The 16935-nt window shown below is 38.9% G+C and overlaps 1 protein-coding gene across 6 annotated transcripts; it reads left to right on the forward strand.

The window, feature by feature from the left end:
• The first annotated feature begins 57 nt into the window (after positions 1 to 57).
• On the forward strand, positions 58 to 15386 carry trim24 (tripartite motif containing 24). 6 transcript variants are annotated; one of them, XM_053650388.1, is made up of 18 exons: positions 58 to 909; positions 2127 to 2248; positions 5109 to 5256; positions 6145 to 6277; positions 6369 to 6485; positions 6601 to 6715; positions 7403 to 7549; positions 7641 to 7755; positions 8776 to 9170; positions 9405 to 9539; positions 9636 to 9756; positions 10289 to 10346; positions 10450 to 10585; positions 10693 to 10931; positions 12206 to 12338; positions 12460 to 12534; positions 12681 to 12836; positions 14568 to 15386. In XM_053650388.1, exons 1-18 carry the CDS (start codon positions 624 to 626, stop codon positions 14946 to 14948), a joined length of 3012 nt encoding a protein of 1003 aa, XP_053506363.1. In that variant the 5' UTR covers positions 58 to 623; the 3' UTR covers positions 14949 to 15386. The 6 variants fall into 6 exon arrangements, with proteins under 6 accessions (XP_053506363.1, XP_053506365.1, XP_053506364.1 ...); XM_053650390.1 differs by having other exon boundaries at positions 8776 to 9164; XM_053650389.1 differs by having other exon boundaries at positions 2130 to 2248.
• The last annotated feature ends 1549 nt before the right edge of the window (positions 15387 to 16935 follow it).

Below are 16935 nucleotides of genomic sequence, written 5' to 3' on the forward strand. Positions count from 1 at the left end.
GCTCTATCTCAAATCGCTTCATGTTGAATATATAGTGCACTACGTAGGCGCCATAAGTCGTAAGTTCTTATATTACGTAGTGCACTTAGGTAGGGAGTTAGGAGTTGCATTTGAAATTTAGTCCGTTTGTTTGTTAGCTAGCGGGCAGCGGTAAACACAGTTCTCTGAGCTAGTTACCTTTTTACAAACGCTTTGTGTTGGTTGTTTAGTGTTTGTAAACATTGAATACTGACACGTGGTTATTGTATGTCAAGTGTGTTTCGTCGGAATGAATTTCTCTTGGATATGTATATATGTTTTTGTTTAATAATTAACGTTTGGCTTGCTAGCTTGCTGTCCCGGTAATACAGCTAGAGTTAGCTATTTTGTTTAGTTATTATTTTCAGTGGTAACTGTATTTAGTTAGCTATGATAACGTTACTCATAAATACGAGCGTGCCTTTTTTAAAGCAGTAGTTAGTTATGTACAACGGTTTTCGGTTTCTTTTCTAAACAAGAGCAGGCTTCCATGATGACACCAGCATGCGACTGCTAAAGGCGACTCGAATCAGGATTTTTATTGTTCATATGCAGTACTGTTGTTAGGAAGCTGTAATATCCAACGACACGTTGTGCTTGAGACCATGGAGGAAAACGGAGAAACGATAGAATCGGACGATATCGTGATCATCGTGGAAAACGAGGCGGAGAGCAAGCCGATTCAAGAGGCCAAGCCGAAAGAGGAGGGCAGTCTGGGCCTGCTGGACATCTGTCCCCTGTGTAAGCTCAGTTTCCACAGCAGGGAGCCCAAACTGCTGCCCTGCCTGCACTCCTTCTGCAAAAGATGCCTTCCTTCTTCATCGAGGAGCCTGGCGTACACAGAGCAGGGCATCAACCACCAGATGCCAGCTGATGGACAAGGCAAGCCATGTATGATCACCTTATATCATCCTCATTATTCTGTGAACAACCCATGTTCAGGGTTTCTCTTCTTCTACCATCATCCTCATTATTCTGTATCTGGCCCAGGTTCAGGGTTTCTCTGCTTCCACCATCATCCTGCTGAATTTATTTTTCATCTATTCATGACAAGCTGGATCTGGTTTGTTAGAGCGAGAAAACCGTGGACCTTAGAGCAAGTCCAGCTGTGGTCCTGTATGGACTAAAGCTGGGTTCATGCTGTATGTTTCTGATAAAATTGCACATTTTTAAATGATCCTAAACAGGAACAGTAAACTGTGTTTCTGAACGAACGGCTCACCTGGTCTGTTAAAGCTGTCTTTACCTGATATGATTTTTGGTCACAGGCAAAAAAAAAAACAACCACCTTGTAAAATAATTATTTGGTTTTAGAATATATAATGCTCATTGGTGGCTGATTTAAATGCCGTTGTGACCAGACGAATACAAGGTTGTGGGAGATGTTTTCGGTTAAAGCCGGTCTTAGACATTTCGATTTCAGCAGTCTTCAAAGCTGATTACATGTCACGCTGGATGAGATGACCTGGAAAAATCTTTGACAAATTCTCTTAACAGATTTTGTGAAAATGTGTCCTCAATGTGAGATTATTCCTACTGCATGATGAAGATCCTCTAACGATAGACCTGATGTTAAAGTGGATTGCTACGTTCTGCTTGAGTCATCAGTTAGCACAATCTGCAAATCTGCTGGAAGCGGGGTTGCTTAATCAGAAACATTCTGTAACCTTAACTTGTTGTAATAACAGCATCTTTTGGCCATTAGTCAGTCCCGCCTGAATTTTGTGAGTTCACGATTGAAGAAAAAAGCAATCTCCCAAATATTCAGAGGAGCTTGCAATTTTTCAAAATTACCTGCAGATTTTACACAGATTTGGGCAAATACACCTGACTGAAACTCGGGTTGATTTAATTAAAATTTGAGAGGATGTACAGTCATCATGCCCACCTTCATATAAGTGTCTACCAGCATGCTTGCACAAAACATAGCATACACTATATGAACTGTTGTGGACACCTGACCAGAGAAAGCACCAAGCTCTCCTGACCAAATTTCAGACAGGACCTCGGAGGATAGCAGTGTTATTGCCATTTTTCCATTAACTGAATTAAAGTTATTTTCTAGTTCATGTTGCAGTGAGAGACTAATGTTATCCGTTTGCATTCAGCAGTGAATGTGATCCGATGCCCAGTTTGTCATCAAGAGTGCATGGAAGTCGAGGTCTTGGATAACTTCTTTGCCAAGGACACTATGGAGGTTCCAAGCAGCACCGTAGAGAAGACCAGTCAGGTACTTGTATGGAAATGCTCTGTTGTGGCTGAGATTAGAAACTGGCTATTAAGAATATTAGGGCCTGTAAAGGATCACTACATGGTGTACCTTTTTGTTTTTTTTCATCTTCTTTGATCTAGACTGGGCGGTTAGATATTTGATTCAATTCAGTTTTATTTATATATTACTTTTAATAATAGCCATTGTCATATAGCAGCTTTACAGAACTCCACATATATATCTAGATCTCTAATGAGCAAGCCATGAGGCAAAAGTCATGAGGAAAAACTCCCTGAGACGACTTGAGGAAGAAACCTTGAGTGAAACCAGACACAAAAGTGAACAGCTCCTCTTGCGGGTGACACCAGATAGTGTGATTATGAGTGGTTACTCTGTAATAACTGTATGCTGTAAAGTCAGACAGTACTAGGTATTTTGAAAGGATCTTCAGTATGAGCAACAGGGTCTTTTATGATTTCATTGGGGTTTTTAGCTTTGAAATGTCATTGAAATAGTAAACAAAATCAGTCAAAGGCAGAAATCACTTCAGCACCTTGCTATAGCGAGTAGTCGCACATCATTGGTTACAATTTAATGTTGTTTGTCATGGCGGAGCATATCCCAAGGGGCCGTACTGCGTCACAAACTAAATTTAGTAACACTGCATGTCCTTAAATTCTAAGAATGTTACTTCTCAAACTATTACGTGTCTTTTTATTGTCATAGTATCCGCCCTGGAGTGAGATGTTCCCTCACGCCTAAACTGTCATAAACCATGTTATCTTTCGACATCCTTACCCAAATAAAATGTGCAGGCCTATGTTTATTTTCTTATGTAATAATCGTTGAATATTTATTAGCTTGTCCTTTGCTTGAACATTTGTTTCTGTCTCTGTGCATGTAGGGCATGTGTAGTGAGGAGAAACTATTGCTAGTAAACTACTAAACCAGTTGTTTTGTTTTGCCTCAACCCACACAAAAACACATACAAACACACAAATCCCCACACACATACAGTCAGGAGTGAGTATTAAATATGCCGTAATGTAATTCGTATATTCGTATATCCAAGAACATTACATTGTATTAATTTACACTTATGGCATTTGGCAGATGCTCTTATCCTAAGCGACTTACATTTATCTGATTCCTACAACTGTGCAGTTGAGGATAAAGGGCCTTGCTCAAGAGCCCAGCAGTGGAAGCGTCGCAATGCTGGGTTTTGCCCTCATGACCTTCCAATCAGTAATCCAACATCTAAACCAGTGAGCTGCCACTGCATGCATTTCCTAATGAATATATGTAATTGTGTCACTCATAAATGATGGATAAACTACATATAAAATGTATACACTGCATCGTAAAGAAAACATCATGGCATGCAGAATATCAATAATGCTTATAACAAGCATCAGTAACATGAAAAATAATACAAAGAATTCACCTCAGAATCTAGAGTATCTAAGTGCAGTTATTAACTGAAGAATGGATGAGACTTAAACTGGGCATAAACTGTCTTCAGTAAGTGCAATCTTTTCATTTCTGGCCAGCAGTCTCACATACTTTGCTTTGAATAAAAACATAGCAGTTTCCCTGCGTGATGTCCTCAGTGTCTATGATTATGTGTGTACAGTAGCCATTTTTCCCCCCTCTGTTTTCATGTCAAACCATTTTCTTTTCACTTCACTTAATTCACATTTAATGAACATTTTCTGTAATTCAGATCCAGATTTCTGCCTTTTCAAGGGAACATCGCAGTTTACCAAAACTCTCTATTAAACACCCCCCCCCCCCCACACACACACACACACAATATACTATTAGTATTAATATTAGTACTAATATATTAATTAACTATGTACTAATATTACTTTTCCAGTAATGTTCAGTATGATGACTTTAAAAGTTTAAAACTTCACTGGACACCAATCAGTTAGCTCAGGTTTGCACGCTGCATGCGACACATCACAATGGATACATAACACATTTAATTTTATTCCTTCACTGGTTTAGTAAATGTAATGTGCAACAATCTGTACGTACAGATTATTATAAAGACACGTCACCACTGTGATCATGTAAAATTTGTTAATCTGTTTAGGTTTTTCACCCCCAATCTCTGTGACGGTGAACCTTCATGAAATTTAGAACTTTCCTCTGGTTTTCAGTGCCAGGAAAAAAAATGTAAGCAAAGTTCTGAAATAAAGGAACTAGTGAGACCAATTTTAAGGAAATATTGCATATAACAGTCTGTCTAGGGTATACTTTCAGTTTGTTTGATCACAGGTCAAGAAACACTTCTGTAGATCACAAACTCCACAATCTGGCAATGGACAAGATCTTGGCTTTACCAATACAAGTACAACTTTCTAAGAAAGATAGCTTGCAAAGTGGTGCTGCACGAGAGTGGCTATATACTTACTCTTATTTATGTTGTTCATTATTGAAATCACAATGATTTCTTACAAACATTCAGTTTACTAACAGATCAGGTTTATCATTTTAAATATACATTACATTGTGTTTTGTCAAATGCATAGTTAAACGAGGAGTACAGTCAAAATAATTGCCAGCACCGTGCACAGTTGTGGCTGTCGTAGGATATCGTAGCCTACTTTGGCTAATATGTTTTGCATGTGTAGCTGAATCAAAGGCATTTGTAAAAAGTAGGCAGTCCTGCAGTATGACTGAGAAATGATATGGGTATGTGACACAGTATACAGCGTCACATGAAAAAACCTCGTACATCAGCGCAGGCTTTTATTCTACAGGACAAATGCAATACTGTTCCACTTGTCGCATCTCAGAAACAGCTCTGTTCTAACTCGTTTTATTGCATTACCTGCTGATGTTGCGTTTGTCTTCTTTTTGCTTGCAGCTGTGTATGAGCTGTGACGACAACACAGAGGCAACTGGTTTCTGTGTGGAGTGTGTGGAATTCCTGTGTGTCACCTGCATTGAGGCTCATCAGCGTGTAAAGTTCACCAGAGATCATACAATCAGACAAATGGAGGAGATGTCTTCAGGTAACTGAACTGCCTTCATAAATGGAGAATGGAATGAGTGCATGAAGATAATAAAATGATGCAAATGAAGAAGCTGAGTTGTACTTTATTTCAGGAATAAAGCATGATGTGGTGTGCAGTGATAGGAAAATAATAACTGCTGGTGTTTTGTGATGTGAATTGAAGTGCTATTACCACCCCAAACCCATTTATAACATAATGTTTAATGTTAGTTAAGTTAGTTCCTGCTATCAGTTACATTATATCAGCTATAAACATCACCATCCCCCATTTTAAATCCTTCTTGAAGTTAAAAGGTCAAAAATGCAGCTTATCACATCGCATGTTCAAAGTTTGACATTAATTTATTTTTACAGATTTTATTGAACTAAAATATGTTTCTCTTTTGCATGCATCTCAACCACGAATAAACTTTTAGTAGGTTTAAACCTGTTTACCCCCAAAAGTGGAAAAAAATTAGTTTTACATGTTTAAAAATCCAATTGTGGACATTTTGACTGCTCGTGTGTTTCACTACAGCACCTAACTATTCAACAACTTGATCAAAATCCAGCAAGTAAAGTTCTGGCAGACAGCCTAGGCAAGATTAAAAAGTTAATTAAAAAAATTCGTGCAGTTTTGGTGAAATCTATTGTTGCTTTCTTAAAGTCGAGCTGTCAAAGTGTGTTATAGGCCGAAAAATTAAATCTTGGCCTAAAGGGGGTTGTTTTTTTTTGTTTGTTTGTTTGTTTGTTTGTTTGCCTGAATTCACCACAGCCAACAAACCAACAGGTTTTCCCAAACTGCCCCCCCCCCACACACACACACACACACACACACACACATATATGCATTTGATTACTGTTTGTTCCCCTTGTGGTTCTAAACATTATTATTTTTTGTTAACAGAAGCAATGGGTGCTTCCACACAGAAACCGGTTTTCTGTGATATCCACAAGCAAGAGCCTCTGAAACTGTTTTGTGAAACATGTGACCGTCTCACCTGCAGAGACTGTCAGTTACTCAAGCACAAGGACCATAAGTAATTATTCCAGTATTCCTTGTTATTTCAGTTACATATTTTACAAAGTTGTGCTTTTTAAATCTGACTGTTGACTTGCGTCACCTTGCAGCTACCAGTTTCTGGAGGATGCGTATAGAAACCACAGGGAACACCTAGAGAAGATGACAGGCCAACTTCAGGAAAAAAGGAAGGCCATTGGGGAGGTGTCTGACACGATAAACAATGGGTTAAGTACATTTTCCAAAATACATGTATGTGCCGTGAAATGACACACAATGTTTCTTTTGTAAGCTCAGTCATGTGAAACAGTCATGATTATTGTTTATCTTCTTTTTCTACAGTCTTCAGCAAGTGGATGAAAATCGCAAGACTGTCACCAATGAGATTAAAAAGGCCATCTGCAATCTAATTATGGAAATAAACAGAAAAGGGAAGCTCTTAATCAACCAGCTTGAGGTACTAGCTAAATATTTATTGAAGTAATTTATGTAATACTTAATCTGTATACACTGTGTCTGTAATGTATATATGATTACCATGAACAAGAATTTTCACCTGTACTGAGAAGAAGTAAAAGACCCCTGTATACTCAAAACTCACTTGGCACTTTTTGAAACCAGCCACAGATTTAAAATGTGACTGTGTAACAAGTGCACAAATACAACCTTCACGCTCTCTTGGGATTAGAGCATGTATGAGGCAAAGTCTTACTAAAGCTGTTCTTGTGTAGTTTTATCTAATTTTCCTTCAGTAGAAAAATAAAGTAAAAAGTTATTTCCTATCCAGTTCAGCTTTCCAGAAAGTCCGGGGTATCTGTGTGGTCAGGCACAAACTCAATACTTTGGTAATCCATAACCACAAATGATTCCAGTAGTCCCAGCTCTGATGGCATGTATTATACAGATTTACTACTGACTGAAGAATTATGAAAAGGATTTTAAAAAATTGCATAAATATTTGCTTGCCTCACAACTGACTGGACCTTACTTTCAAAGTAATTTGTTTTCTGTCCTTTTTCTGTTCTTGCTATTGGTAATCACATGTATGCTACATATGAGGTAGACACAGATTAGGTTTAAAACAGTTAGAGTATTAATTTTAGAAGAGTTAGTGCAATGTTGGTTTATAATTGTGTCCACTTAGGCGCTGACAAAAGATCATGAAATGGTGCTGAAGAAACAGCAGGAAGACATCTCCTCCCTCACCAAGCATCTTGATCATGTGATTAGCTTCACAAAGTGGGCAACGGCCAGTAACAGTGGCACTGCACTCCTGTACTGTAAACGGCTGGTAAGAGACTTCCAACTTAGTCAGGCATGAATACTCTGTGTTGATTTTCTCATAGTGAGGTTACTGATGGAGAGATTTCTTCTATTTTCAGATCTTGTATCAAATCCAGTACCTTCTCCGAGCAAAGTGTAATACCTCCTACGTTCCTCAGAGTTCAGTTCGCTTCCAGTGCCGGGCTGCTTTTTGGGCTTCAAATGTTGACCTCGGTAAGACTGAAATAATTTGTCATGGTAACCCTACTGACATAATTTTTGGACTTCATTCTTGTGAGCCAACAGAAAGCAGGACTTTGATCTCTGGTCTGTTAAAAAAAAAAAGCGGGGGAGCTGTTTATTATTAAGTAGCAGTCACGACTATTGTTGTTGTTGTTTTTTTTGTTGTTTTTTTGGGCTGTTACTTGGTACACATCTAGAAAAAGAAAAAATAGCATACTGATGTGTGCAACTCCTTACTATGGGCTGTATAGCCTATGCAAAAAGATGGAATGTGCTAAAATAAAATAAAAAAATATTTTGCATTATTGTATCAACAAACAAATTATGTGGTGTTTGTCACCATTTAAGATATTTTCCATTGAGGTCAGTAATAGAAGTGTAAAGACTTATTTTTTAAACTGTGTTGATACTTGGATATTGAGTATATAAAAACATCTTTAAAAAATAAGGCCGTTGATCCACATAGTTGTGCAAATTTTGCTGTCTCGATAAATTTCAGTTGCAGTTAAATGTCAGTTTAACAGCATTTGTGTGGAGCTGTCCTGTCCACCAGCATAAAGTTGTTGTGGTAAAATTCAGAATTTTCTCTCATACTTAGTTGCATTTTGTGTTAGCAATGTTGCCGTTTAGTGCTCGTGTTCTGCCAAATTATGTTGCATGAGCATTTCCAAAAGATGTGTTTGCTGTATTCATGTCTAATAGAAAACATGTTAGCAAGCACCCTAACAGTTTGGTACCTATTGTTTGAAAGAAAAGACTCACCCAGCAGATGAGGGTAAAAAAACCCCAACATAATTCTTTGGAATTATATCAGGACATAATCAGGAACCGAACATCACATGCAAAACATTTTCTACTCAAACTCTAAAAGAGACTAATTTTACAGTAATAGTAGTGACATTGCAAGTGGCATCAATTAGTATGTTAACTTTGTAGTTGCTTATGGTCACCAGTGTAATCCTAAAAATAAGGACAGGAATTGCAAGCTTTCAGTGAATATTTTTGCTTCAGGTTCCCTGGTGGTAGAGAAAAGCTCAGCTCGGCAGCCAAGTGGCCCCCAGCCATTTCCCTTCCAGCAGATGAACCCTGGCCCCAGAGGTGAGGGACCCCCTTTGGCCCTCACAGGATCTCAGGCTCAGCAGCACAGGCAGAGCACACTGGCCCAGCTGCAAATGCAGGTCGAGAAACTCTCTCAGCAGCCAAGCCGACACGTATCTCCCAGTCACTGGTCTTGGGGGATGCGCCCTCCTGGGCAGGCACCATCCTCTAGACCAATGCAGGGAGGATCACCTTCCCAGAATTTAACCAGCATGCCCCAGCAGGCTTGGAGGTATGGCAACCCGCACATTAATACTAGAAGTCCCCCGACTCTGATCCAGAACTCCAGCATCCCACAACAGGTAAAGGTGTGAGGAAGCTCCAATACTCCAATACTTCTTTTAACTTAATGATGAGGCTCTGATATTTTTCATCCAGTAATAAGATGGCACACAGGACCTTTTTATTTGTATGTCCCAGAGCTGCATTGTGTTTGCTTTTCCAGTTGTATGGTGTAAATTAAGTAAAGTACACTAATTGCAGTATATAAAATATCCACGTGTGATGTAGTGTTAAGCTAAACCATACATATCTTTTTTCAGACCTTGAGGGGTCTCATCAACAGTCCTAACTTCCCTCCTAAACCTATGGAAGTGCTGCAAGGACCCTCTCGTTACTCCCAGAATGCACCTCTCCAAAACACTGGTCCACTCACATCTCAGGCCTCTTACATGCAGGTAGATGGGGTTGTTAGGGTTTCAGTCTGCAAGTCATGGGTATGTGTCGCTTGGGTGAAAGTAAGTTGCTAATTTTCACGTTGCAATGTTTTACAGAGAACCATGATGGAAGCCACATACCTCAGCAGGAGAAGTGACCCTACAATTTCCTTGTCGCTGTCTGGCCCTAGGGCTAGTTTTGTTCACACTCTGCCCCCCACTGTGCCAGACAAAAGTGGTGTGTATGATAATAAAAGCTTGGAAATGGGAGTCTTGATATATAGACTGAAATTGTTATTTTAAGCTTGGACATAGAACACTTTTTGGAATACACAACACAGATTTTCACACAAAAAAAACTCTGCGTCTCATTACTCTACTTGTAACATGTTGAAGAACGAAACTGAACGCAACAAGTGTGCATGTCTGCCACTACTTTTACTTTGTTTACCTCCTGTATTAATTGTGTTTGCGTTTTCCTTTCCTATTGATTGGATTAAATCACATTTGAGTTATTAACTCTACAATGAAATGTTTGATGTGCAACAACTCTGACTGACTGATGACTGACTGATTCTCTATGACTGGATTGGGTGGCCATGAGATAAAAAAAAGTCTTCTCATACAGAGTCTTCTCGTTGCTAACAGTCAGCTTTGACCACTTTAAATATTTGCACACTAGTATGAATTGTGAATTTTTTGAGTGAGTGAAGATGAATGAAGATGAATGAACATTCTTGCAATTAATAACATGTACATTTGCTCTTTAGCTCCAGTAAGACAGATTTCTCCTATGTCTGCTCCTACCTCATCAGAAGCAAGGACAGGGTACTGTTGCATTATACATATTATCTGCCTTTCTCAAGAACTTAGTTTTTTTCTGTGCTTGCTCAGTACCGTATGTCCTTGCATTCCTTTTATTCCATTTTAGGGCCGGTCCATGGAAGCGTTCAGAGCCTCCAGCGAGTGGGCCATCAAGCCTCACGACTAAGAGAAGGAGAAAGTCCTCTCCAGGGCCTGTCATTGTAATCAAGGATGAGCCTGAGGATGATGACGAAGTTCGGTTTGTAAGTATCTATGTTGTATCTGCTTGAGGTTATGCAGTGTATAGTTGGGTCTAATGAATCAAGCATGTTCGATGACTCTTCCATACCTTTTGTGTGTTGTGTGTCAGGTCCAGACCTCTACCAAAGCTAGTCTTCCAGACAGCACAGGTGTGCAGTCTCAGACTCAACAGCAGGAGTCACCTCCCACAGAAGAGCAGCAGACAGAGAAAAGCCCTGAACCTGAGGAGGACCCCAATGAGGACTGGTGTGCTGTGTGCCAGAATGGAGGAGAGCTGCTCTGCTGTGACAAATGTCCCAAAGTCTTCCATCTCGGCTGTCATATTCCCACTCTCAATGCATCACCAAGGTAAGCAAGTTTGATTTTGCTTTGCCAGTATGCATACATGAATATCTCCATCAGGGCTGACAAACAAACATGTCACGGGTCAGGACCGGCCTGAGAAATGTTCTAATCCGGCCCACCAAATGAATTTAGAATCTGTGTTTTAGATTGAAATCTGCATAATTACGTTTACAATTACTCCATTAAGGGACAAAATGGAGCAATAAACTCGGGGCCAGAAATTCAGCAAACTAAAAATTTGGTGCGTTTCCATATTTTCAGGTTACAGGGGTGAACACTTGTGCTAAAGACAGCTTGTTCCAAATTTTAACTGGGAAAATAATGTGCAAACTATATTGATTCCCCATCTAGCCCACTTAACAGTAAATTAATAAAATTTGTTTAACATCCCTACTCTGTCCCAAGACTTCATGTCACACTGAGATGCATTCATTAAAGTAAAATGTGCAGTACAATGTGCAATACGTTTCAAATGGAATATGCAGCAAACAGTAATTTTCTTTATTTAAAAAAAAAATGTTTGTTTATAAAAAAAAAGAAGAGAATATTAACCCTGAAAATGAGAATAACAACACAGTTTTACAATTCACAACAGCTGCTTCTAGTTAGTTTGTAAATTTGTAAAAAAAAAAACATTTTATGCTATCCATGATATCTCAGAAAAGCATGTTGACAGAATATAATATCGATATCATGATAAATTATCATATCCAGCCCTAGTCAGAACTCTGTGTAAGCCACTCTGAAATGCAGTCAGTTATACTGAATTCCCAGTGCATCACTGATTTTTTTTTTTTTTCTCCAGATGTGTCTGTGGTGGGCATTTCTCATACATCACTGATCACTAAATTAAAATATATTAACATTCACATTCAAATGAAATGATTTATATATACCTCAATACTATACCAGTGACCACTGAACACGGACGCATTTCTTTGGGAACGTTTAACTAACCCTAGACGTGTCAGGATAGAGGTCTATAGAGGTCAAACAGTATAAAGTATAATCAAAGTAATTTTTCATTTTGCATATTTTCTGAATGTCTCTAATGAAAATTATCATGTGTATAACATTTCACAATTATAATTATATGTGACATGAAATCCATACATTATGTAACAACTCACACAATTTTTTACATTGTAGAGCTTTTGCTTTTCAGCCGTGGATAAACCATAACTAGAAACTACTCTTGGAGAATCCTTGTTTTGACTGCTGTAAGACTATATTTAGAAAATATGGTTGATTGCCTGCCTGTGATGTTTTGTCTGCAGTGGTGAATGGTACTGCACATTCTGCCGTGACCTGAACTCCCCTGAAATGGAGTATGACATTGATGGTGGCGGGGAGTCAAAAAACGTGAAGCCGGATCCTGATTCAGTTACCTTCACACCTGTGGATAGACGAGTATGGTCAACTATTTTATATTAATTTATAAACTAATGTAGTCTGAGTTTTGATTTCAGACAGAGCTGAATTATTCGGTGCTCTCTTCTTCATTGCAATTGCATTTATTCTTATCAAACAGAAATGTGAGAGACTGTTACTTCGCATCTACTGCAATGAACTCAGTACTGATTTCCAGGAGCCTGTAACACCATCGGTAAGTTTACCCATACTCTTAAAGCCATGACGTGTGCATGTACACATAGACGAGGCACTCTTATAGGCTTACAGAAACTCCAAATTAGCCATACAGTTGACCAACTGAAGTGTTTGGTAACAAACTTGCATGTGTCCGATATGCAGTCCATGCCAGAATACAACGAGATTATAAAAACCCCAATGGACTTGTCTAAAGTGAGGAGCAAAATGGAGGGCAAGGAGAGTCCCAGTTACAGGAGCACAGAAGACTTTGTGGCAGACATGAGGCTAATTTTCAAAAACTGTGCTACTTTCCACAAGGTATGATAATGCTTCTTATTTGACATGATATTTGAGGTGATATGTAATGTGCACTTTTCAGCAGGTATGGGGAAAAATGATTGGTTCTGAGAGCTTCTTGAAATATCTCAGAATACAGTACCCTACACTCATATTGGCACCCTTGGGAAATATGAGCAAAGAACGCTGTGAAAAATTGTCTTTATTGTTTAATCTTTTGTTCAAATAATTCACAAAAATACTCTGCTCTCATGGTTATCAAATAATTGCAAACAAAACACAGGTTTATCCAAAACAATAGCTTTGTTAAATATGTGTGTGCAACAATTATTGGCACCCCTACAAATTCATATGAGAGAAATATATTTGAAGTATATTCCCATTGATATTTAATTTTTTTTTAGTACACCTGGATGACTAGGAACAGGGCATTGTTCAACCATGACTTCCTGTTTCACATGGGTATAAATATGAGGTAACACATAGGCCAAATTCCCTTAGCCATTCATAACAATGGGTAAGACCAAGGAATATAGCTGTGATGTGCAACAAAAGCTTGTTGAGCTTCAGAAAATGGGAAGTGGCTATAAGAAAATAGCATAAGCATTGAAAATGCCCATTTCTACAGGGCAATAATTAAGAAGTTCCAGTCAACTGGAGATGTTATGAATCAACCTGGAATTGGATGTGTGTCTATATTGTCTCATCTCACTGTGAAGAGGATGGTTCGAGTGGCCAAAAAATCTCCAAGGATCACAGCTGGAGAATTGCAGAAATTAGTTCTGTCTTGGGGTCAGAAAGTCTCCAAAACTACAATCCTAAGTCACCTTCATCACCACAAGTTGTGTGGAAGGGTTTCAAGAAAAAAAAGCCTCTACTCTCATCCAAAAACAAACTCAAGCGTCTTCAATTTTTCAGACCCTACTGGAATTTCAAATGGGATCGGGTTCTATAGTCAGATGAAACCAAAATAGAGCTTTTTGGCAATAAATACCAGAGGTGGTTTTGGTGCACACAGAGAGGTAGCCATATGGAAAAGTACCTCATGCCCGCGGTTAAATATGGGGGTGGCTCTTTAATGTTTTGGGGTTGTTTTTCTGCCAGAGGACCTGGACATTTTATTAGGATTCATGGCACCATGGACTCTATCTAATATCAACACACATTAAATGAAAACCTGACTGCCTCTGCCAGATAGCTTAAAATGAGCCGTGGTTGGATCAGCAACAAAATAAATACAAAAATGGTTTACTGAGCACAAAATTAAGGTCCTGCCATGGCCTTCACAGTCCCCTGACTTGGCACCCATACAAGACCTAGACTAAAAGGATGCCAATAATTGTTGCACACACACATTTAACATGGATAACTTTTTAAAAATTTTTTTTTAATAAACCTGTGTTGTGTTTATAATTTTTTGATATTCATGAGAGCAGAGTATTTTGGTGATTTTTTTTTTTTAAACAAAAGATCAAAAGATTAAACAATAAAGGCAAATTTTCACAGCCTTTTTTGCTCATTTGCTCACTACAACTGCCAATATTAGTCGAAGACACTGTATGTCACAACTGAACTTGTATAGGCTTCTTTTTACTGGGGGGAAAACCCCCACTACAGACTCCTGCTGTCCAGTGTCTTTAACACGGTCATTGAATTGTAATTACTTTCAGAATAAATCACAGAAGGTGACTGATATGATGATAAAATTGAATTATTATTGATGCGTGTATGTTTGTGTGTGCATTGTTTTAGGAGGACACAGAGATGTCCAGTGTCGGAGCTAATCTGGAGAGTTATTTTGAAGAGCAGCTGAAACTCTTGTATCCAGATCGGACCTTTCCAGATGTAAAGGCGGAGGAACCTGCTCCAGAACCAGAACCTGAACCTGCACCTGCACCAGCCGCTCCATCACCGAAAGATACAGCAGAAGCAGCAACTCAGTCACCAAAAACACACTCATCAGAAGCCCCTGCAGCAAAAGAGGATGTGGAAGCTCCTAATAAAAGCCCTCCAAAGGAGGAACCTCAGTTGGATGAAACCGTGGAAAACACTGAGGGAACAGAGAAACCACAGGAAAGCTGTACTCCTGAAAATACACCCAAGGAAGACAATAATAAAGATCAGAACGGGTGATCAGCGCCACCCCCACCCCCTTTCTTTCTCTCTCTCTCTCTCTTTTTTTTTCGCTTTTTTTTTCTTTCTTTCTCTCTCTTTCTTTCTTTCTTTCTTTCTTTCTTTCCCTCCCTCTCCATGGACACTTGGAGTGCTTACCACCTCACGGTGTATTAATTCTGCAATAATAAGAATATTGCATACAAAATGGTTAAAAAGAGCAATACAGCTCATTAGGGTATGTAAAATAGGCACAATAAATGCAGATGTAAAAATAAGTAAATGATTTTGTTTATTGAAATACAGGATTACTTTGACACATGCAAAATTGCATATGTTATTTGTGCTTCTAAAACATGAATGATTGATTTGCTTTATATATTTATTTGTCTTGTTCCCAGGTTTAATTTGGTGCTCCAGAGATGAGCATGCTTAGAAATAAATTCGATGAACTCTTGAGCTCTGTGTTGCTTTTTTATTATTATTATTTTTAATCACAAAGGTGGTCTATTCTTTTCATTTACATATGAAAATATTAACCCTTGATCTTCACTCCATACAAGCGGTAAATCAAACTGGGACGCAGCCACCCCCTAGTGGCGCGCGAAGGAATTACAGGGTGAGATGGACAAAACCCCGAAAGATACAGTAGGCCAGGGGTTCCCAAACTTTTCCAGGGCAAGGCCCCCCAAATGGCATTAACATTAGACCGAGGCCCCCCTTTTGCAAGATGTCTTTAAAACACAGTAAAAATACAGACTTCTGAATATACCCCCCCCCCCTTTTTATTATTAATAATTACATCTTTACATTACATTACATTAGGATTTGATTGTGTGTGTGGTTGTCTGAGAGTGAGAAAGAGAAATCATACTAGTGGGAAGGATGAGCACACCAAATTGTTGAGGCCCCCTGGTGGCCCCCACTTTGAAAACCACTGCAGTAGGCTATGCCAATCATGACAAAAACAAACAAAAGATTGAATAGGCCTTCAGCGGAGTTTCAAATCAAACACTATGCGTGATTTGAAAACTCTGCCTTGCTTTCCTGTGAACATTCAGGGTTTCAAGAGGAGTATTAGACAAGTGATTTGTAATAGGATTATCTTGAAAATGTGTTGTAGTTTTGGCTACAAATCCCCATACATTTTTAAACAAAAGTTAACATCTGGACTAAATAAATTGTTTAATTTCAAGGTTTCACAGGTAAAAAAAAAAAAAAAAAAGTGTTTTCCTACACTGTTGGCGCAGCAGATAGCATTGCTAGCCCACAGCTTCAGGGTCTCTGGTTCAATCCTGAGTTCTAGTTTCTGTTCATGGACTCCCCGTGTCTGTGTGGGTTTCCTCTGGGGTCCTATGGTTTTGTCCCACTCCAGGAAAAATATGCCACTATGTGTGAATGTGTGTGCATGATGGATGGACTGGTGTTCCATCCAGGATCTATTCCCTCACACTCGGTGAACCCGGGATCTGCTCCGGACCCACCAATACACTGTCAGAAAAAAGTACTGTGCAGGTGCAATTTTGTTCCTAGGGGAACAAGACATATAAATGTACCTTTAAAGGTCCACAACCTTGGGGTACAATTATGTACCAATAACGAGTTATAAAGGTACAACATTTTAGGTTCCGATGTGAAGGGTCCATCTTTGTACCTTTGTAAAAAAAAAAAAAAAAAAAAAAATTACATTTAGGTCCATAGAATTAGATTAACATGTCTATTTTTTTTTACACTTAATAATTTAATGTGTATGTCAGCTCATGATAACATCAAGACACAATAATAAATGGCTTTAAATGTTAAAAATATATCTTCTCAAAGTGTATAAGAAATGTAAACTCCAACCACTTTATGTCACCTGTCTGTAAAATAAGACAGACATTATTTAGAAATGTCCACCCATCCATCCTCAACCGCTTATCCGTTAATCGGGTCGCGGGGGCAGCAGCTCCAGCAGGGGACCCCAAACTTCCCTTTCCCGAGCCACATTAACCAGCTCTGACTGGGG

The sequence above is a fragment of the Ictalurus furcatus genome, chromosome 19 (assembly GCF_023375685.1).
Source record: "Ictalurus furcatus strain D&B chromosome 19, Billie_1.0, whole genome shotgun sequence".
NCBI lineage: Eukaryota > Metazoa > Chordata > Actinopteri > Siluriformes > Ictaluridae > Ictalurus > Ictalurus furcatus.